This window comes from Penaeus monodon, chromosome 38 (genome assembly GCF_015228065.2).
Source record: "Penaeus monodon isolate SGIC_2016 chromosome 38, NSTDA_Pmon_1, whole genome shotgun sequence".
In the NCBI taxonomy this organism is placed as follows: domain Eukaryota; kingdom Metazoa; phylum Arthropoda; class Malacostraca; order Decapoda; family Penaeidae; genus Penaeus; species Penaeus monodon.
The window spans coordinates 19,230,827-19,252,937 of NC_051423.1; the positions used below are offsets into that span (position 1 = coordinate 19,230,827).

Sequence of the window (22,111 nt, forward strand, 5' to 3'; positions counted from 1 at the left end):
GGAGCGATGAAGAACAGAAAATAGAGAAGGCAAAAGAGAATAAAGGAGAAGAGAGGAGGAAAGAGAGGAAGAGAGGAAAGAGGAGGAGAAGAGAGGAGAGAGGAGAGAGAGAAAGAGGGGAGAGTGAGGAGAGGGAGGACAAAAGAGAGAGAGAGAAGAGAAGAAAGAGGAGAAGGAGAAGAGAGAAGGAAGAGAAGGAGAGAGAAGAGAGAAAGAGAGGAGAAGAGAGAAGGAGAGAAAGAGAGGAAGAGAGAGAGAGAAGAGAGAGAGAGAAGAGAGGAGAAGAGAGAGAAAGAGAGAAGAGAGAAAGAGAAAAGAGAGAGAGAGACATACGGACAGAGAGAGGGGGATATATTTATGGATTTAAGGTAAAGAAGGTATAGGTCTACATTAATTAAGAGCAAAAATGTGCCAAGTGACTCCACAGGCAAAAGAGCGAGCGAGTGTGGGCACTTTTAGCAGTGTGTGTGTAAATTTTAAAGATCTCACTGTATTTGCTGATATCTTGAGTAGAGCATTTTGGAGTTTTGAATTCAAATTAAAGAGTATCTATTAATTTCCATAAAATTTCATTAACATTTGAACATAATATGTAAAACTATAAATTCCATTTCTCCTTTACTTTAATCATCTTCTTAGAAGGGACTCCATTTATTTATTTATTTATTATTATTTTTATTTTTCAATTAATTAATTAATTAATTAATTAATCTATTTATTTTTTTGTCACCAAGGGGAACTTGTTTTGTGAAGAAAAAGAAACAACCACGTTTAGAAAAATATTTAATCTTTATTTTCCTTTTTGTTGTGGAGAGGCTAGACAACTGTGTATGACACAAGAATCAACTACACATTTTTTAATGTTTTTTGGCTCTTTGGGTTGTTGTCAAATGCCCGAGACTTTGATAGATCCTTCAAAATAACTTACACCTGTACATCATACACTTTATGTACACATTAATAAAGTAAAATTAAAATAGTATTCGGGCCATAGCCATGTATAACACTCAGTCCTATCTATGCCTCAGCCCCAATATAGGTGCCCGTTGACATCAACATAGTTTTCCAGACTTACACCATCACACTGACTGAAGCTTTGTACCAACACATCTGCTGGAGGGTTGTCCGGGGCGAGGGGTACTGCTGCCCCTCCCCCCCTGGAGACCAACCCGCACATCATATATACCAAAGTCGTAAGCAGGTTACTGTTTATAATAGAAGTATATGATCGCGATGGACTGAAGGGAGAATCGCCTCACGCAGCTTTAGCTATATGACAGGATACATTGCATTTATAGATGGGGGTTGGACTACAATGGGGCTGAGGCTCTACGTCCCATGGCTTCACGGGCAGGTCATTGTGATCCAACAAAAAATGTTTAAAAAAGAAAGAAAGAAAAAAAAAAAGGACATAAAACTTGCACTGTCCTATTAAGACAATCATAACCTGTTACTCCTTGGGTGGTTTACAAGACTCCTTGGGTTCCTTCTGCTGTCGCTGGCTTTAAAAGCTTTCCTTATTAAAACATAATAAAATATTGATAGCACTTTTTTCAAGATGACTTGAACCAATAAACACAATATATACTTCCATATAAACTAAAAATACAATTCACATTCAATGTACAAATCATTTACATCACTAAATAAATACGATGCACAAAATTACAAGAACGTATGCACTTAGGCCAGACTTGACGCCTGAGGCCCAGCACCAATATATTTCTGACAATCTATCTTTACTGGCAGGTACAATATTTAATAAAACGAGGTTCTGTCGCATCGATTACATACAACTTAGAACCAAAATTATAAGCAATTAAATTCAAAATATTTTTTTTTTTTTTAATATATCAACAGCGCTGATGCTGGTGTGGTTGGGTGGGGACGGGCCGCCTCCGCGACTCGTCGCCCTGGCGGGTGTCCATCGCTCGGAGGCAGCCTGTCAGGCACCACCCTGGTATCTTTTGTGTGCCGCACTACCTGAATCAGGCTCCCGAACAGGGCAACAACCACCTTCACTTGCAGTGCCAGCCTGGTTATTGCCTTTAAGTACTCTACAAATGGCCAGTCTCACTCTGCCTCGACGGCGTCGAGTGTCTGCAGACGCTGGCCTTCTAGTAACCGACCATGGCAACAAAACCTGGAGACACTCCCTGAGGCAACGCGAAAGCGCTGCTCAGCATTTGGGTCACACAAGAGAGGCGCTCGTCACCCCTAGCATCGTATAAAAACAGACACTGTGTCTGGGGTTATCACAGCCTTGTGTCCAAAACAGAACACGTCTAGTGTTGCTCAGCCTCGGCCTCCACAACCCCCTCCGCACTGACGTGGGGAACTGCTGCTTCGGCTGGAGCTATCGCAGGGATGGCAACACTGCATGGGAGCTCTGTTCATGGCACAGAACAATACTGACTAGGGACTAGTGTAGCTTCCTTCTGCGCGCGAATGATAAACCTGTCCCATGTGTGAATCAGCCAGGAAAGAATCACCACCCTAATTTTGCTTTATGACCAGGCAATACCCAAAGAGATTATTAGTGTGAATAAATGGAAAGAAAGGTTATTACAATATAACCCTACTTGTTAGTATGTTTTGTGAATTTTATGATTTTTTTTGTACTTTTTCTTGAAGATGCTGAATAAAGCTACAATACACTATTACATACATCCAATAAAGTAATGTTTTTATAGGTTTTATGTTTTTTTTGTTTTTTAAGTAATCAATGATGAGTTTTCCACTAAAGATCATGTAAAGACCAAGACAAATTTCCTATGGCAAAGATGAAGCTAAATGACAGACAAAAATAAGTGAGCCCTACAGGGCCTGTCTGAACAAGGACAGCAAGACGACCTGCTAGTCGCTTTCTCCTCCGTGCAACCTTCCTTGGACAGGAAGGAAACACCGAGGAAAAAGGGAAACAAACTAAAAGTCCTTCTCGGCTACTGCTACTCCTTGAAAGTATCACTTTTCGGTGGTCAGTTTCAACCAGTTTTTATTCATATATATATTTTTTTTTGCTTAAAATGTAAGATTTACGTGTAAGAAAATCATGCTAAGAAGCAATAGTACACAGTTGAGGAAAACAAGAACTTTTTGTCAAAAGAAAAAAATATATAAAGCAAGGAACACTGTATGAAGTGTTCATGGAGTTAAAAATGTTGCATGGTGCTTAAAAGAAAGCTTTGTGCAGTTTCAACTTGGGAAGTCAGAACACAGAGCAAGACGACCAGACTGAAAGATGCTGGGGTCTTCTGAACAGCTAACACGGCCAAAAACTGATATAGACCTATGCTGCAACAGAATGCCAAGATTCACATAGTAAATGCTGTAACTAACATCCAAAACTGCACACTTAGGAACTTAAAATAATATATAAAATCCGTAGTAAACATCGATACTTTTTTTTTTTTAATGTGGCAAAGGGTGTAGTTTCTTGCTTGCCCTAGGTGCGCTGCACAGCAAAAACAATTATGCAAGGCGGTTATGTTTTCGGTTAACTTGAGGATAAGGAAGAAAAGGGGGGACCTTCTTGTGGGGCGACTGGCTGGGCAATTTCCGAGGAGATTTCATGGAGGTTGCTGGCGTGGGGAGGGGGGGGAACTCTTCGTCGTAATCGTAGTCCATTTCCTCTTCGGAAGATGACATGTACATCTCCGAGCTCTCGCTATCCGTTCTGGAATGGAAGAAGCAGCTGTCAGCACACTTCTTGTACAATGAGAGTAAGATTTTGGGCGATGAAGCCATAAGTTCTAATACAACAATGAAAATTTCTTGGATGAAAACACTCAAAATTCAAAGATATATCATCCACAAGGAACTCCCTTTTAAACAGGAACAGGAACAGGCCAAAGAAACGAGTCTTCCCCAGAACACGAACATACCTCGGCCTAATGATAGGAGGATGTGAGGGACCCTGCATTTCAACAATGGTGGGCAGCCGAGTGGTGAACTTGTCGGTGGGTCTCAGCTGTCGAAGAGTTCTGTTGGAGAGCTTCCAGACGAGACGTTGTCGGTGGGGGGAGTGTCTCTGGTTTTCATACTGATCCATCAGCTCAGCTACTACCTTCTGGCACTTACTGAAGCTGTCGTCAGCCACCTGGTGAAAATCAAGGATGTTAAACACTCTCCGCACACATCTCTCGGTTTCAAGTCCCAACCCAGATATTGCTGCTTTTAAGATACTGAAGCTAAACAGGATTATCAAACATTTCAAATAGCTGCTTTATAGGTACTTAACTTGAATACCATAATTAGCCATGTATTTCAAAATCAGTGCTAAAAATGAGACCTTACCTTGCATATGTTTTGCAGATGATCTATACAAGCATTGTGAAGTTGCTCGTTGGCTGCATCGTGCCTCAGTTCCAGTGCCAGAAGAGCCAGGGCCAGCTCTGACGGTCTGAATGTGGCAGCTGCTGCGTCGCACTCCACGATCTCCAGCTTGTGCACAAGGGTGGTGAGGGATGTGGGGTGTGAGGGCTGGGCAAGGTGAGGGGCCGCCAGATGGGAATGAGCAGCATGCAGGAGACGGAGCAGCGTAAGGGGCGTAACAGGTGGCTGGCAGCGCAGGTCTGTGGCCAGCTTGTCCATGATGATGCGCTCCATGCGGGTCACATCACCTGACGAGCATTTGCACTGAGAGATGGTGGTGAGGTCTCTGGTGTCCGGAACCACCTGGGGCACGTCCCTCAGATGGCTGTAACCAGGGGTGAACTGGCATGAAAGATGGAATGCACTCACAGCAATGCAAGACAAATGCTTTGGCTGAGCCTGGAAAGAAGAAGATAAAAAGGCACTTTAAAAAACTGGAATAGTTCACAACGCAGTTCATACACTTTACATTACAAAATCATCCAGAATGTTGAGCAAACACGGGTTCTCATGCAGGCTCTACTCACCTTCATGCGTGTGAGGAAACGATCCATGATGTTAACTGCGTTGAAAAAGGTATCGGGTGGAAGGTCATACCACACCTTGAGGCAACGCAGCACATGGGCCGACCCATTGCGCATCCTCATGCTGATCTCCCCACCATCCTGCTGGAAGAGGAATCGAGCCATTAGCGTCTCGGGACGAATTGTGCGGATTCTTCATAAATATTTCCAAACATTGCGTATGCTCTGCCACACCTTATTAACAAAACAGAACAGGACTTGACCAAATTAAAAACCATAATAGGTAATTCCCAGTAAGCTACTCCTTCCCACTCATACACAAGATATATCCTGATCAAAACAAGAGTAAGCAAACAAGAGGAGAACCACAAAACAAAACTCCAACGCTTTTAGAGAAAGAGGGAGAAGACTGAAAAAAGATGCAGAGTAGCTGCCTCCAGCTACCTCCGCAGGGGATAAGCCTAAACTTATTAACTATCTCCTGAGCCAAGTGCCTCTCTTGATTGTGTAAGGGGCAGGAGGAGGGGAGGCTCAGTGTGGGGGAGAGAGAAGAGGGGGGGAGGGGGAGATGAATGTGGGAGGGAGAAAAGGAGGTAGCTGTGTGGGAGGGCTAGAAGGAGAGAGAGTAACAGGAGATGACATATTAGCACAAGGATCTCCCAACAGTGAAGATGGCATACCAGCGCTGTTGCCTAGATCCCCTCACTGATCCTAATACTCGATCTACCTTGGAGAGATGAGGAGGGGGGAGAGGGGGAGAAGATGAGGAGGACGTAGAAGAGGAAGAGGAAGAGGAAGAGGAGGAGGTAGAGGTAGAGGTAGAGGAGGAGGGACGAGGAGGGAGATGGAGGGGGGGGGGGATAAAGGAGTGCCAACCCTGCGCCAAGCCAGTGGCTCTGGCGTACTCGGTAACCTCTCGCCGCCACTCCAAAGGCACTGCTCGATTCCTAAGCCAACACTAATCCCGCAGGCTTCGCGTATCTTAAGAAGCTTTCTCGAGCAAAGACACTTAGATGCCACATTGCCTGTGAATGAATGCTTAGCGATAAAGAAATCCTGGGACAATGGCTTAAAATTGGGTCACGTGACAAGATGATCTCTGTCCTTGCCCCTCCCCCCATCCCTCCCTCCCTTCTTCGACCCCATCTCCTCCGACGGCGACGACGCTTGCAGGACGCCTAAACGACCTACATCCTACATCAATCCCAACATCGCAGAACACTCTAGAACTTCCGTGGGGTCAGTCACTCTCCCGTTGCGTCATCAATATCTCTCCTCCTCTGCTTCAGGTCCACCAACATCACACCCTTAAGAACAGCATGGCGGAACCTCTCCCCAATACCAAAACAAGGCCGTAGCAGTCGCCGAGAAGCCCCTCCACCGATCGCACCAATAATCCATACGGAAAAAAAGGCGACAGTAACGACTACTAAAAATAAACCGACGTCATCGAGCGGAGGCGTCGGCAAGGTTGGCAGCCCTGTGCGATGCTGACTGAGGGGCCCGCTGGGGGTGGACTCTGGAGGGCAGGGGAGGGGAAGGGAGGGGAGGGGAGGGGAGGGGAGGGGAGGGGAGGGGAGGGGAGGGGAGGAAAGGGGAGGGGGGAGGGCAGACGGCAGGGTAGGGAAGGTGGAGGTGAGGGGAGGAGGAGGGGGAGCTACCCGTGGCTTACACAAATGTCACCTTTTCGTCTCGTTTGCGCTGGTTCTGTGGGCCGGGGAATCGCTGTCGTGCGAGAGAAGGAGAGCAAAAGCACGAAACACACTCGAGACACACGAACTATAGAGTGAGAGACACAGAACGAACGTTTAAGAGCGCAATAGTTGGCGTGAGAGTGGAGGTGGGGACGCAGGTGGGGGGGAGGGGGAGGCAAAGCTGTGGGAGGGGAGGGGAAGGGAGGGGAGATTTAGGGGCGGGGCTCATGTATTCTCACTCATCAATACTTGCTACTTTGAACTTTATCTTCCAATTAAACAAGGCCCGACGAGCTAAGCGTCGTTCCCCCTCGTTCGCAAGCAACGACACAAGACATCCTACCTACCCCAACAAACCACGGGGCTGAACAAAAAAAAAAAAAAAAAAAAAACGAAAACGCAGTAGTCTACCCCAACAAGGAACGGGAAGGTGGGGGGGAGGGGGGGAGAGAGAGACGGCAGAGCGGTGGGGGGAGAGGAGGAGGGAGACAGAGGAAGGGAGGAGGGGAGGAGGGGGGCAGGGGGACGGGACACCATGGCCCCTCCTCCTCCTCCTCGCTCTCTCAACTACCTGGACCTTTAAATTTGAAAAGGTTGTTCGGGAAGAAAACAAAGAGCTCCCTTCCTCCCACCCCCCTCCCTTCCCTTCCCTCCCCTCTCCCCCCTTTCGTTCCTATGGCAACAGCGATTCCCGAAACCTATGCGACGGGCTAGGAATGGGAATACCACAGAACAAGGAATGCTTGTAGAAGCGCGGTCGCCCCCCCCCCCACAAGCCACATTACTGTTTTTCTCTCTCTGCTTGCCGTGTTGCGTCAGCCTGGCATTCAAGCGAGAGTTTCTATGAGTTCCATCTCGAGTTCCTCACTATGGATGGGTGTAAGCTCCATAACCTTTCTTAAGCCAGAAATAATGGTTAACCAACTTCGCTAAACCGACGAGCTTCATCACACACAAGAGGCAACGTAACAGGAAGAAACAAGATGATAAACAAAAAAGCAGAACAGAAATAAACAAACAGAGCAGACGCAAGAACACAAACCTAAATAAAACTCAATCTAACCCCTCCCCTCCCCCCCCCCCGAAAAAAAAGCAAAACCAAAATAACATTTAACCCCCCTCTCCCTCCCACCCCGCCCCGCCCGTGTCACCCCTTCTGCAACTTACCTTAGCAGTGTGCGGGAGTGCCAAGGCGGGCTGGTACTTAGGCTCGAGTGTCAGGGCCTCAAGCAACGGCGTCAGCAGGTCTTGGCCCTTCTCTGCTACAGGAGGAGACGGAGCGCACGCCATCGTCTCTTCTAATTACCAGCTCACTCTACACACAACCCACACCACACAGCTGCACCACCTGCGGGGGAAGAGGCAGAGCTTGTTAGGAGATTCTTGGCGAATTGGGGAGAAAAGGACGGGATTGTTGGCGAATTGGGGGAGAAAAGGACGGGTTGTTAGTGAATTGAGGGAGAAAGGACGGGATTCTTAGCGAATTGGGGGAGAAATGGACGAGACTTCAAATTGGGTGAGAAAAGGTCCATCTTCTTGAACACACTGGAGGTTCCAAGGTTCACTCCTCACAAAAAGAAAGGAGAAAAGGGACGAGCTTGTTAGCGAATTCGGGCGAAAGGAAGGATATTATCAACATCACGGTAATGTCCTTATCGATTGGGCTTCCATGAGCTCGCGGAAACAGGCGCCTCTGAGCTCCTCTACGATACACACACGCAACCAAATTACATTTTTCCAAATAATATTAATAAACAAAAAGATCAAAGAAATATATACACAATTTACGATCACACACCGGCAGAAAACAGCCCCCGTAAAAATAAACAAATAAATAATTACATAAACAATAATAATAATAATAATAATTACACTCCTCGGCAACACAGGTTGCAAGACAAGGAAGAAAACTTCTTTCTTTTCCTCTTTCTTCCTTTCTATCTATCCCCCTTTTTCCCTTTTTCTTCTCTCCTTTCTTCCTTTTCCTACTCTTCTTTCCCCCTCACAAAAAATACATACCTGCCAAAGTTACTCCGTGGCGCTTCAGTCCATGGCGCGTTGTTCTCGGGGCATGCCTTTAGCGACGGGGCGCGGGGGGGGCGGGGCCCTCGCGCGACGGCATAGGCGACGCCGAAGGAGAAGGACGAAGGGAGGAGAGAGAAGGAGGAGGAGCAGCGGCAATCAGGAGGAGCAGGAGGAGCGAGCAGGAGGCGGCTGATCCTGGGCCCCGACTAGCTCTTCTCCCGGGCGGCCTCTCTCATGGTACACCCGCGGGAGACGCACACGAGGGAGAAGAGAGAGGCAGAGAGGGGAGGGCGAGGCTTCAGACGCACTGCTTCATGGGGAGGAGGTGGTGGGGAATCCGAGGCTCGGGTGCTGAAGCCGTTGTTCGTGGGAGGGGGGGAGGGGGAGATATCACAGACAGGATTTGTACGGATGAGGCGAGCGAGCTCCCGAGGACCGTGCTTCCCCGACCGAGGCTTTGTTTACACTGAGCGGCTGCGGACGGAGGAGGAGGAGGGAGGGGGGGGGGGGGAGCCGCCGCGCCGCCGCACGCACCCGCCTCCGACGCGCGAACTAGTTCCCTGGTAACGCCGCTCCATTTGGCCACGTCCTTCGCTGCTTTCGGGCGAAATTTGGGAACCAAATCCCCCTTCGAGAACAGGAGAATCGTCCCAGCGGAGAGCCAGGCGCCCCAGAACCCCCCGACGAAGACTTCCTACGAATCGCTTTGTTCATCAGCTGACTCCGGGCTATTGACGTCCGTCCGTCTCTCTCTCTCTCCCTCTCAGAACATGAACTCCACCGATTAAACAAAACCCGAAACCCTCATCCCGCACGCCCAGTCGCCTCCGCCGTCACCCACGACAAGCTGAAACCACCAGAAAACCAAGAAAAAACGAACGCCCGAGCCCCATAAGCCTCCAAATAAATCTCCCCGCCGCCGACAGCCCGCAACTCGGCCCAGCCTATGACGAGTGAACCTTGGAACCTCCAGTGTGTTCAAATACATGGGTCCCACTGATTTCACTTATTAAACGTCCTATTTACATGGCACGGGATCTCAACATGCACAAGATCACACCAGGGCCAAGAATTATTTACACAAACACATACACATACACATACACACACACACAATCTCACAAGCCCATGTCGTTACGTCATGACCGAACACCTTCAAAATATTCAGGTGTTTACGTCCTGCCAAACGTCCTATTTACATGGCACGGGATCTCAACACACACCAGGACCAAGAATTACTAACAGAATCACACACATACATCATACATAGGCCTAGGACCATATCACCAGCCTGTGTGGTTACGTCCTGACCAAACACCTTCAAAATATTCAGATGTGTTTACGTCCTGTCAAACCCCCAACGCATGACGAGACTGTCGTATACAATGTTGATGTATATTTCATTTCATTCACCTCCCCCCCCCCCATTCTTTGCAATGCCTCCTATGCACTTGCAATATATGTCAAGGCAAGAGAATACTTCAAAGAAGATATATTATCGATGTGATGAAACACTGCTATGTAATATGATGACTATATCATATACCAGCCCCTCAGTCCACCTCTGTTTCAACAATTATAAAACAAAACGGCTCCCATTCCCTTCATGCACGAATATAGGAAACTGTTTCCACGTATTGGATATATACACGGAAATGGGGGGGGGGGAGAGGAGAGGAGAGGAGAGGAGAGGAGAGGAGAGGAGAGGAGAGGAGAGGAGAGGAGAGGAGAGGAGAGGAGAGGAGAGGAGAGGAGGAGGAGGAGAGAGAAGAGAGAAAATAGGAGAGAGGGAGAGAGAGAGAGAGAGAGAGAGAGAGAAATGGAGAGAAAAGAGGAGAGAAGAGAGAAAGAAAAGAAAAGAAAGATTAGCGGCAGAGAAGAGAGACACTCACTAGGAAGATTTCAAGAAACGTTCTTCAACGTCAAGATATGTATTAGCATGTAAAGTAAAATTCACGTACAGAGTGAAGGCGCGCGCCATCATCACCATAGTCTTGGAAAACATCCACGGGACCAGCTGTTGCGGGGGGGAGGGGGGAGGGAGTGGACGGGAGGGGAGGGGGGAGGGCCACTGACGTCACGAATACAAAACGAACTTTGGGACTGTCACAACATCGACTTCGTTTCCGGTGTCAGTGAAGCTCTTTCGTTAAATTCCGTTTTAAATTTCTACTTGCAGTTATTATTATTTTTCACATACCTATCACTGCGTTACTTGACATAGATATACACTACCAAAATAATAATAATAAGAGAACAAAAAACACGGAATATTATCGCAAAAAAACTCACCTTTCTTCTCAAACCGATGACTAGTTATACTCCACACTCATCGTTCTCAAGTTCTTAAATAACTTAGGCGTCACATAAGTTCTGATCACACGCAGAGAACACAAAAAACTTCACGGTGAATTGCACTTATAACTTATTCACAACATTAATGCAAGTCTCAATCACAACAAAACTGAACAGGCAATATCCGATAGAACGTTGTCACGGTCACTGACAACATTCGCATCTCTCCTCCACTTCAACGTAATCCATCAATCAGTTTTTTTAAAATAAAAATAATAATCCAAATTCGTGACAAGAATTATTTTTTAAAAATCCACTTCCAACACGCTGTAGGCCTATATTCATATATCTGCACTCCACGCTCGACGAAATCCACAACTCCGAGTGAGCGACTATTTCTCAGGGAGGCCGGCGGGAGAACGAGCGACTTCCTACAGCGGGCACCGGGGGACCACTACGGAGACTAAGCTGATTCTGCTCGTGGCAAGCCCTGTTGGGGTCTGATCCTCTCCTGCTGCTGCTGGCCTGCCCTCGACGCCCCCCCCCCTCCCCCCGCTCACGGCCGTTGCGTCGCGCGCGCGTGTGTGTGCACGGGTACACGTGCGTGTGTTTATGTTGTGTATGGATGTGTGTGTTTGTTTATGTATGTTGTGTGTGGATGTGTGTGTGTGGATGTGTGTGTGTGTGTGTGTGTGTGTGTGTGTGTGTGTGTGTGTGTTTATCAGTGTATGAGTGTTCGTTCGTTCGTTCGTGTGTGTGTACGTGATGACGTAGGCTTCCGCTCTCGACTCACGAGATAGTGAAAACACATACGCACAATCCAAGAAAGTGAGTAAACATAAAACAAACAAAAACTATCGACCACTTCATCCTCCTCAAACGAAACAAACAAAAAAAAACTAAAACTCACCTAACCACGCAAACAAACAACAAAACAAAACAAAAACAAAGACATAAAAACGGGGAAAATACACGTTTTCTCCCACTTCTGGAAACACCAAGAAGCCATACGTAAACAGTTGCATCACCACTCGACGTCGAGAGTGGGCGGAGCTTCGAAAGACGGGGGTGGGGGGGGCATAGGGACGGGAGGAACCGGTTGTAGTGAACACGCCTTTCGTTGGCCCCACGTGACCTCTCTCTGCCCAGGTCATCCCCCACAGGACTTCGGACACGGATACGCACGGCTTCGGACATCACAATGACTTCCGACTTCGTCAGTTCGGACGACGTCTCCGAACCGCTGCAGTAGCGGTCCTGTCACTAAACCGCTTGTTACGTGGCGGCATAGGCCCACAAACGGCCTATGTTCCCGCCGCCAGGTCACGGAGGTTACACCAGAGAGCCGGCCAGGGCGGAGGAGAGACGCTACCTTGACGCTGCAGAGACGCTACCTTGTCGCTGCAGAGACGTGTTTGGTCGATGGGGACTTTCATATACCAGAAATCAGGTCATGTATTCCCGTGCGATACCAAATTCCGTGTGCCCTGATTAGAAGCGAGTGCTAGCCGATAGTGCAGAAACTTAGTTGAATACATAACGAACATTCAGTGTCGTGTTCATTTACAAACATTAGTGTAGTGTTACTTTTCGTTTATGTGCGTATTTATGTATTTGTGTTCGTCCGTATATTTATTACCGCATTGTCTGTATTTGTTTATATATGTTTGTATGTGTCCGTAATTCGTCTGTTGTGCATGTGTGTCCGTAAATTCGTTTGTGCAATTTAGTTTTGTAATGTCTTTGAGCACGAATAATATACTTAAATCCTTTTCAACAATGAGTCTGGTTTTTCACCTTTAAATCTAAAATGATTACACTAAAATATCACTGATAAGATTGAACCTGAAAAAAATGAACAATAAAATAAGCAAACGCCATATATTGAACTAAGCCTCCAAGATCGGTCAGAATCACCATAAGAAATTATAAAGAAATCTAAGGGTCGGGACCCCTATCCCGTGGTGGGGGCTACCAATTTTTTTTTTTTTGTTTCGCATAAAATGTAACGTCGAATTGCAAACAACTGACATACATATAAAATGGTGCATATCGCGGTGGGATCTATGGTATAGACATTTATCTAAATCATTTTCGCACCCACGTTCAGTGTTTTTGTAACGAATTACGGACTAATAGTTAGGCTATTAATTTAAAGCGCTGAAAGACTACGACGCTCACTCGCCTATTCAGTATTTAGACCTTGAATTAAAGTTTTCGACAAACAAATTATTTGCAATTGATGCATTTATTTTTGATCTATATGTATAACCTGCAATACGCAGATTTACAAGTCGGCCGTTCGGTTAGGGTTTTTATACAAATGCATGATTACGTTAAGATTCATGCAAATTTAAAAATTTGTTAATGAGCTTTGTTTGTATAGCACGAGCTGTTTAAATTGATGTACTGTGTTTGGGACTAGCACACTATTTAAGTGTCATCGTGTTCTGTATGTTTTTTTGTTCTGTTATTTCTCGGTACGTGATTAAGGAGCGAGCGTCTGTAACACCACTGTTTTTTCCGCAACTTGCCTGTATACTTAAAAAAATGCCAAATCTTAAAAGTCAATCAAAGTAGGAGAAAACGTTGATTTGGATGAATCAAATATGGATGAAGGGACAGTCGAAAGTATGGGTTGACCCGAAGGCGCACAAGCTAACATCACCCAGGGGTTATGCCAACCCAGTTATTCGAAAGAATAGTTTGGGTCTGCATGAGACACAGTTTGGGTATGACTGACCTACAAAAGTGCATGAATGAAGCATATGTGGAATGACTGCTACGGGTGTAGGAATGAATGAAGCGCGAGAGGGAAATGAATGAAGCAAGAGAGGGTTATGCATGATTAAGAGAGATGATCGCTTGTCAAGGCGAAAATATAAACCCCCTTTCTAGATGCCATGACCAACCTTTTAAGTAATAGCAATGCGGGGAAAATCTCGGAAAGCCAGAGTTCTAGATTGACTTTCAATAAAGATGATGCTAATGACACAAGTAGAATAACGCCTGTCGGAAAAACGCCTTCGCAAATTAGAGTAAGATGAACAAAGACGCGATCCCGTACTTCGACGTAAAAGAGAGTAAAGATAACTTGTCCCGCAGTAAAGATTTAGAAACGTGGCTCAGGCGCATAGAACTCGTAACTCCAGACGATGCAGACGAGGCAAGGATAAGACTCGCGCGCACCTATTGCAAAGGAACCGCAGATCTTGTGATAAATTCTCCTGAATTTAAAACGATAGAAGACTGGGCTCGCTTTAAGTCTTATTAAGACGTAAAATTTAAAGGCACGGCGAACACCCAGCGATTTCTTCTGTAATTTACAGCGTAAAACATGAGACCTGGACAGACGCCGCAAGATTTTTTGTTGGAAATAGAAGGAATAGTATACATGGTTTTGAGAGAATATTCCACAAAAATGGGCCCGATCCGGTAGCTTTTAATTAGAAGGATTTTATGAGCGGCTTACCTGCTGATATCGCAGATATTTTAATAGCGTGTGAAGAATTACCCCTCTATGAGATAGTAACTAAAGCAAACAAATTGTTCTCGTCGCGAACACCGCGAGCCCCTCGTGAACCACTGCCTATCGCTGCGACACCACGCCCCCGAACCCCGTCGCTACGCCCGTCGCGCCCTACTGTTTTTACCATAGTCACGAGGTCACTCAACTGCGAATGCAGAGAAAAACCGCAAGGCAATGTATGCTGGCATTGTCGCCGGCCAGACCACGACGGTACGCGTGCCCCCTTTCACGAAGGCTGGAGGGCCAGGCCTCGGGTCCCCTTGGCAAATTCAGCAAGAGGCGCGCTCCTCACGATTACTTTGATGTCGACAGTAACTATAAGCTGAGGCAGAAATTTAATTTAACGGGCAGACCAACCGTTATGATCAATGTAGGAGGAAAAAAAGTTTTGGGTTTTTCATCGACAGGGGAAGTGCGGTCTCCCTTATTAACAGCTCGTCCCTAAACTGGTTTAAGTTTGCCTCACGCGCACGTAAAGCGAGGTCGCTTGTAGGTGTAACGGGCACTTTACTAGAGACGATAGAAGAAAGAGACGTGGAGGTTAAAATATCCCCATCCTTAAAAAAGTAATCCACAGATTCACAATACTAGTACGTGTCCATTTCCAGGAACGTCTTAATAGGTATCGCTTTTTACGACGATTCAAGTTTTCACTCGATCACAAGCCCTTTCCTATAAATATGGATTACGTATAAATGAGGAGTCCTCCCTGTGACGTTTACGACAAACCCTCGCTCGGTATAGCCTGCTGAAGTAAAGTCCCTGTACATACGGTGGATCTTAAAGGTTTGTTCGGACCCCCACCTGTGTCATATGCTCGTATAAAACGCGCGACGGTTATACCTTCCCCAAAACCCGGTAAGTTCGTGCCGGAAAACGATAAGTCGAATATCGCACTCGGACTGCGATATAATTGTGCACGGTTGTCTCAGCGAGATGGTTTATCCAAAGCGATTATCAAATCTAGTCATGGTAACGCCCCAATCTGGATCGTAAATCTAGCTAAAAAAAGACCTGAAAATACGTGCGGGTTATGTTTTAAACTAGCGTTGATTAGAAACGAGCATGCCCGTGCAATCAAGTATGTGCAGCGGAAGTAAGCGCCAAACAAGCCAACAGATCTTTTATCAGAGTTAGCTCTCAATCATCTCCCGTCAAAACATCAAGAGATAAATCGGTACTTATGTCTCACAAGAGACTCTTTGACGGCGAAAAAGGTGACATAGGCGTCGTACCGGGTATATACCATCACATCCCTACTGTGATACCTCGCCCATCATAACCAGGCAGTGGAGATTACCACAAATGGCAAGCACAAATTAAAGAAGAGTGCCAGAAAATGCTAAATAGTGGGGTGATAGAACCATCCACTTCACCTTGGATGTCCCCTATAGTCCTATTCCGAAAGAAAGACCATAGTTTTAGATTCTGTATAGATTTTAGGAATTTGAACGCGCACACGACGGCCGACTCTTATCCTCTTCCTCGAATGGAAGAGATGATCGACGAGCTCGGGCAGAACATTTTCTTTTCCATCCTAGATGCTCGTTCCGCGTTTTGGGTCAATTGAGTTAAACCCCGACGACAGGCCAAAACCGCGTTTTTCAGAACGGCACTAATTTGTGGCAATTCCGGCGTATGCCATACGGCCTGAAAACGGCTGGCGCTACTTTACCAAGAATGATAAACTTCGTTTTATCACCTGTATTAGGCAGACATACCATGGCCTATCTGGACGACGTGGTTATTTATTCGAAAAACTTTGATGACCACGTACGACATTTAGAAGAGACTCTGCATTTAATCGAGCAAGCAGGATTTAAGCTCAATCTAAATAAATGTCAATTTGGCGTACAAGAATTAAAATTGCTAGGAAATTGTTTGTGTCGCCAAACGGCGTGACTCCCAGACCCCGATAAAACAGCTTCATACTAGTATGGCCGCGCCGCGTAACGTAAGGGAATTCAGAGGTTTTTGGTGTCAAGTGGTTTTTTCCCGGGCGCCACATTGCAATTACGCCCACTATCGCCGCGCCGTTAACATCTCTAACCCGAAAGATAAAAAATTTTCCCAGGGGGGTGAGGAGGAAAGAAAAGTTTTCGGGGATTTGAAAAGGGGCATTAGTTTCCGCTCCGGTCCTTCGTAGACCCAAACTTTAATCTCCCATTCGAAATTCATACGACGCGTCTAATTTTGCAATGGGGCGCGTGCCTGATGCAACGTTGCGAAGGAAAACCGTACGCCGTAGCCTTTTACAGTAGGAATTAAAGGGGCGCCGAAGTCCGATACGGCGCCACCGACACCGAGGCGCTTGCTGTCGTGGAAGGAATACGTGCATTCGACGCGTACGTTTACGGGCGTACCTTGAGTATTTACGGATCACCGCCCTCTTACTTTTATTTTCAAACGTCCCACTAAGTCCGCGAAAATGTCTCGGTGGAGTCATGAAATAGCTTCTTACGATTGTAAAATAACTTACAAACCAGGGGCCTCCCCCCATGTACCAGATCTGTTATCACGACCGTAGCCGCGATAGTTTGTCATCGATAGATCCCGACCAATTTAGAAAAATGCAGCTGGATGATCCCTTATGCCGCGGGTAATAGATTTGTCGAAGGGAAGGCCTTTCCACGCGTAAAGATCCCTGCATCGTTAGAAAGAATTCGAGGTAAACAACCCGGCGTATTATACCACGTGCGAGAATTACCATCTGGCTTAGTGAGTCAACTCGTACTGCCACCTAAAGTTCGCCCTGCACAATGAAAATATTGCATAACAGCATTACAAACCGGTCATCCAGGGATATTTAGGACATACAAGAGACTAGTAGATTTTATTGGTTCCCTAATGCTTTGCAATACTGCAGAAAGTCCCTTCAGTCCTGCCCAACGTGTCAAAAGCGGAAGAAAAGATCCTACGCGGCGTGCTCCTCTCGCAGCCAATCCGCTCGCGACCCGGAGCCATTCGAACGAGTTTCGGTTGATCTGATTGACCTCCGGTTGCAAGTAATGGCGACAGTACGTTACTAACTATCGTAGATGAGTTAACGCGGTTTTTATACAGTTGGTGCCCATGCCAAGTAAGGTGCGCACACGTCGCAGACGCCTTAATTTCACATTATATAACGCTTTTTCGGGCCCCCTCACATTATTATCAGATAACGGGAGCGAATTTTCAGGCGAGTACTTCAGAGAAATCTGTGAATTGCTCGGAACGAAAACGCGATATACCACCCCCTACAACCAGCTTCTAATGGACTAGTCGAGCGATGCAACCGCGTAATCAAAGACTGTTTAGCAGCATTATGTGAAACCCCTCGTATTGGAATACCCGACTAGAATACGTGCGATTAGCCCTCAACACCGCTTTCCCCCAGATCTGTGAACAACCAGCCTCTGTATCTCTTACGGGACGCGAGTGCACCTTTCCCCTCGGTCTCACAACCACCACACGAGAGATGGGGAGATCGGGAAGCGTCCAATTAGACTTGTTTTGCTGCTCGCGACGCCCCGGTCACGGGAACGCAGAAGGTTAGAGAAGAAAATATGGAGGGAGTTGATAGAAGGACGAAGGCTATTTCCAGAACTCAGGAGGGTCTTTGGGTTTTGCGTAAAAGACCTCCAGGTCAAGGTAGTGCAGGCTTGTCATCTAGATGGATCGTCCCTTTTGAATTATAAAGAAAGTTGGGCCAGTATCATATATCGTGAAAGACATTTAAAAAGTATACGGAGCATAGAGTTCATAGAAATCAAATTTGTACCATTTAAGATAGATAATGAATTAAAAATAATTATGCCCGAAAGGGGTTGTTCAACCCGGAAAACAATGGTTGATTCAGGTGATATTGATCCAGATGATCCAGTTAATATTATGTTGTTAGGTTTAGTAAGATCCTCAAATGCTTCGTTCTAATTCACTGGTTGAATTATGTAAAGCTGCACACGATGGGAAATTGTTTTGCAAGATTGCAATTGTATGTCATGTAGTGCATTTGTCTTGTATATATTGTATTCGTATGTTTATTTGTCTTGTGTATATTTGTATTAGTATTTGTGTATTTCCATGTGTATTTGTGCATTTCCATTACTAAATTGTGCATTACTAAATGTTTAATGTCTGGCATGCTCATTTTTTTCTTTGTAAGCTTACTGTGAACATTAACTTGCTTGTCTGATGTTTTAGTGTCCCAATCTGCTTAATCGTGCATAAACGTAACAAGCTAGCTTAAAAATCTCGCATGTCAGGAGCATGCCCTTTTCACGGAATTGTAGCACATATGGGAACATGTACTGAGCCTGATCTTTATCCCCAGCATGAGCCTGCACAGATGTCGTCGTTCCTGTCGTCCAGTGTTGTCCAAGCCGTACACCCGAGTCCTTGTGGGGGAAGCGTATGCCGTTGCACGTCGTCGTGCGCCTTTCGTCTGTTTCGCCTGAGCCTAGTTAACGGGCTTGTCTGTTCTCGGGCCCCGCCTGCAGCATCCTGTCCCTTCGACGCCAGTGGAAGACCGCCAGAGCAGCCCCATCGTGGCTGGGCCGTTTGACCTGGCTAGGGCACGGCGCATTTTTACGTATTTACGTCAGTCCCCGGATTGTTGCGGCTTGCCGGGGCGGCGCGCCGTCTGGGAGGGGGCGGTTGTAGTGAACACGCCTTTCGTTGGCCCCACGTGACCTCTCTCTGCCCCGGTCATCCCCCACAGGACTTCGGACACGGATACGCACGGCTTCGGACATCACAAAGACTTCCGACTTCGTCAGTTCGGACGACGTCTCCGAACCGCTGCAGTAGCGGTCCTGTCACTAAACCGCTTTTTACGTTTGGCGGGATAGGCCACAAACGGCCTAGTTCCCGCCGCCAGTCACGGAGGTTACACCAGAGAGCCGGCCAGGGCGGAGGAGAGACCTACCTTGACGCTGCGAGACGCTACCTTGTCGCTGCAGAGACGTGTTTGGTCGATGGGGACTTTCATATACCAGAAATCAGGTCATGTATTCCCGTGCGATACCAAATTCCGTGTGCCCTGATTAGAAGCGAGTGCTAGCCGATAGTGCAGAAACTTAGTTGAATACATAACGAACATTCAGTGTCGTGTTCATTTACAAACATTAGTGTAGTGTTACTTTTCGTTTATGTGCGTATTTATGTATTTGTGTTCGTCCGTATATTTATTACCGCATTGTCTGTATTTGTTTATATATGTTTGTTTTGTGTCCGTAATTCGTCTGTTGTGCATGTGTGTCCGTAAATTCGTTTTGTGCAAATTTTGTTTTTTTAATGTCTTTGAGCACGAATAATATACTTAAATCCTTTTCAACAATGAGTCTGGTTTTCACCTTTAATCTAAAATGATTACACTAAAATATCACTGATAAGATTGAACCTGAAAAAAATGACAATAAAATAAGCAAACGCCATATATTGAACCTAAACCTCCAAGATCGGTCAGAATCACCATAAGAAATTATAAAGAAAATCTAAGGGTCGGGACCCTAGTCCCGTGGTGGCGGCTACCAATTTTTTTTTTTTGTTTCGCATAAATGTAACGTCAGAATTGCTACACGGTGGTGGTGGGGGGGGGGGGTATGGGAGGTGCATGGAGTAACTTGTGCCCGATAGGGTGCGATGGGGGTAGGGAAGAGGGAAGAGGGGGGGAAAGGAGAGGGAGAGGGAGAGAGAAATGGAGGAGGAGGAGGAGGAGGAGGAGGAGGAGAGAAGGCGGGGAGGGAAAAGAGGTAAAATCCAAAAACCAAAGGAAAAAGGAAAAAAAAAAGAAAAAAAAAGGAAGGGGAAGGGTTGAAGGGAAAAAAGAAAAAAAAAGAAAGGAAAGAAGGAAAAAAAGAGGAAGGGGAGGAAGAGAGAGAGAAAAAGAGAGAGGGGGGGGGAAAAAGAGGAAAGTGGGGACAAAGGGAAAAAAATGCGAACGGATTAAAAGGGAAAACGGTAAAACAACAGAGAAGGGGAGGAGAAAGAGGGGGGGGAAGAAGAGAGAGAAAAGAGAAAAAGAGAGAAGGGAGAGGAAAAAGCGGTGGGAAAGAGAGAAGATAAGACAGCAGGGAAGGGGGGAGGAAGAGGAAAAAAAGAGAATTTGGGGGGGGGACCGGGGGGTGGGAGGGAGGGAAAGAAGAAAAAAAAAGGGATGAAGGGGGGGGGAAGAGGAGAGAAAGAGAGAGGAGAGAGAGAGGGGAGAGAGAAGAGAAGCGAAGGAAAAAGGAAACAGAGAGAGAGAGGAGAAAGAGGGGAAGAGACGGAAAAAGAAAAAGAGGAAGGGGAGGGACAGAGAGGGGGAAAGAGAAGAAGGTGAGAGAGGGAAAGGAAAAAGGGAAGGAGGGATGAAGATGGAGGGGGAGGAGAGAGGGGGGGAGGGGGGGAGAGGAGAGAGAGAGATAAGAGAGGGGGGAAGAGAGAGAGGAAAAGGAGAGGGAGAGAGAGGGATGAGGAGAGAGAGGGAAAGGGGAAAGGGAGAGAGGGAGGGGAGGGGGAGGGGAGAGGGAGGGGAGGGGGGGAGGGGAGGGGAGAGGAGAGGGGGGGAGAAAAGAGGGGGGAGAGGGAGAGAGAGGGGGGGAGAGCGAGAGAGAGAGGGGGGGGAGAGAGGAGAGAGGGGGGAGGGAGAGGGAGGGGAGGGGAGGGAGAGGAGAGAGAGGGGAGGGAGAGGGAGAGAGAGGGGAGGGAGAGGGAGAGGGGGGAGAGGGAGGGAGAAAAGAGGGGGGGAGAGGAGAGAGAGAGGGGAGGGGAGAGGGGGGAGGAGAGAGAGAGAGAGAGAGAGCGAGAGAGAGGAGAAAGGCAGAGAGAGGAAGAGGGGGAGAGAGAGAGGGGGAGAGAGAGAGAGAAAAGAGAGAGAAAAGAGAGAGAGAGAGAGAGAGAGAAGGAGAGGAGAGAGAGAGAGGGAGGGAGGGAGAGAGAGGGGTAGAAAGAAAGAGAGAGAGAGAGGTAGAAAGAGAAAGAAAAAGAGAAAGAGAGGGAGGGGGAGGGAGGGAGGGAGGGAGGGAGGGAGGGAGGGAGGGAGGGAGGGAGGGAAGAGAGAGAGAGAGAGAGAGAGAGAGAGAGAGAGAGAGAGAGAGAGAGAGAGAGAGAGAGAGAGAGAGACCTAACCACTATTCATTTCTATCTTTCTTTTCATACCTTACGCCAAAATAATTCAGCTGGCATCATGAAAACATTTTAACGGCTAAAAACCCATGAAATTCTGAATGACAACACGCTTCTTTGAGCCTTTTAATCGCCATTAGCCACGGGAATTCATGAACTTGCTCATGGCGCCATAGTTAATGGAGACGTAATATCTATGAAGTAGATAATGAAGCAAAAATAATACGAAGAGAAACACCCAGATGAAATGATAATAAAAATAAACGAACAGTTAATATAAATAAATAAATAAAATAAAGAAAATCAGAAAATTAACGAAGGAATACCTTTCAGCCTAAAACTAACTAAAACAACAAGGAAAACAAAATACACACTTAACAGCATAAAGTCCAAACAACTTACCAAACACTAAAAAAACAATTCTTTCCTCTTTTCTTCCCAATAGCCAAAGAACAGCGAACGGCCGACCTGAAGAACAGAGCGCCGGCCACGAGAACAGACAACAGTAAATGCTTCTCTCTCTCTCTCTCTCTAACGTTCTATCTCACAACCGGCAGCTTTACGTCACGCTACGTTATAAAACT

General features: G+C 46.7%; 1 protein-coding gene across 4 annotated transcripts in view; it reads right to left on the reverse strand.

Annotated features, from left to right (window-relative positions):
* Positions 1-770: 770 nt before the first annotated feature.
* The window catches only part of LOC119596827 (cyclin G-like), an 87,005-nt gene continuing 65,664 nt past the window's right edge, over positions 771-22,111 (reverse strand). For 2 of the 4 annotated variants that reach the window (XM_037946168.1, XM_037946169.1), the window contains exons 2-6: positions 7,760-7,940; positions 4,902-5,042; positions 4,297-4,773; positions 3,885-4,099; positions 771-3,676 (exon numbers count right to left, since the gene is read on the reverse strand). In XM_037946168.1, coding sequence (XP_037802096.1) covers positions 3,472-3,676; positions 3,885-4,099; positions 4,297-4,773; positions 4,902-5,042; positions 7,760-7,882 — 1,161 coding nt within the window. In that variant the 5' untranslated portion in view covers positions 7,883-7,940 and the 3' untranslated portion in view covers positions 771-3,471. Of the gene's footprint in view, positions 3,677-3,884; positions 4,100-4,296; positions 4,774-4,901; positions 5,043-7,759; positions 7,941-8,611; positions 9,081-10,909; positions 11,418-22,111 lie in introns of those variants that run through there. The other 2 variants (XM_037946167.1, XM_037946166.1) reach the window with 2 other exon arrangements.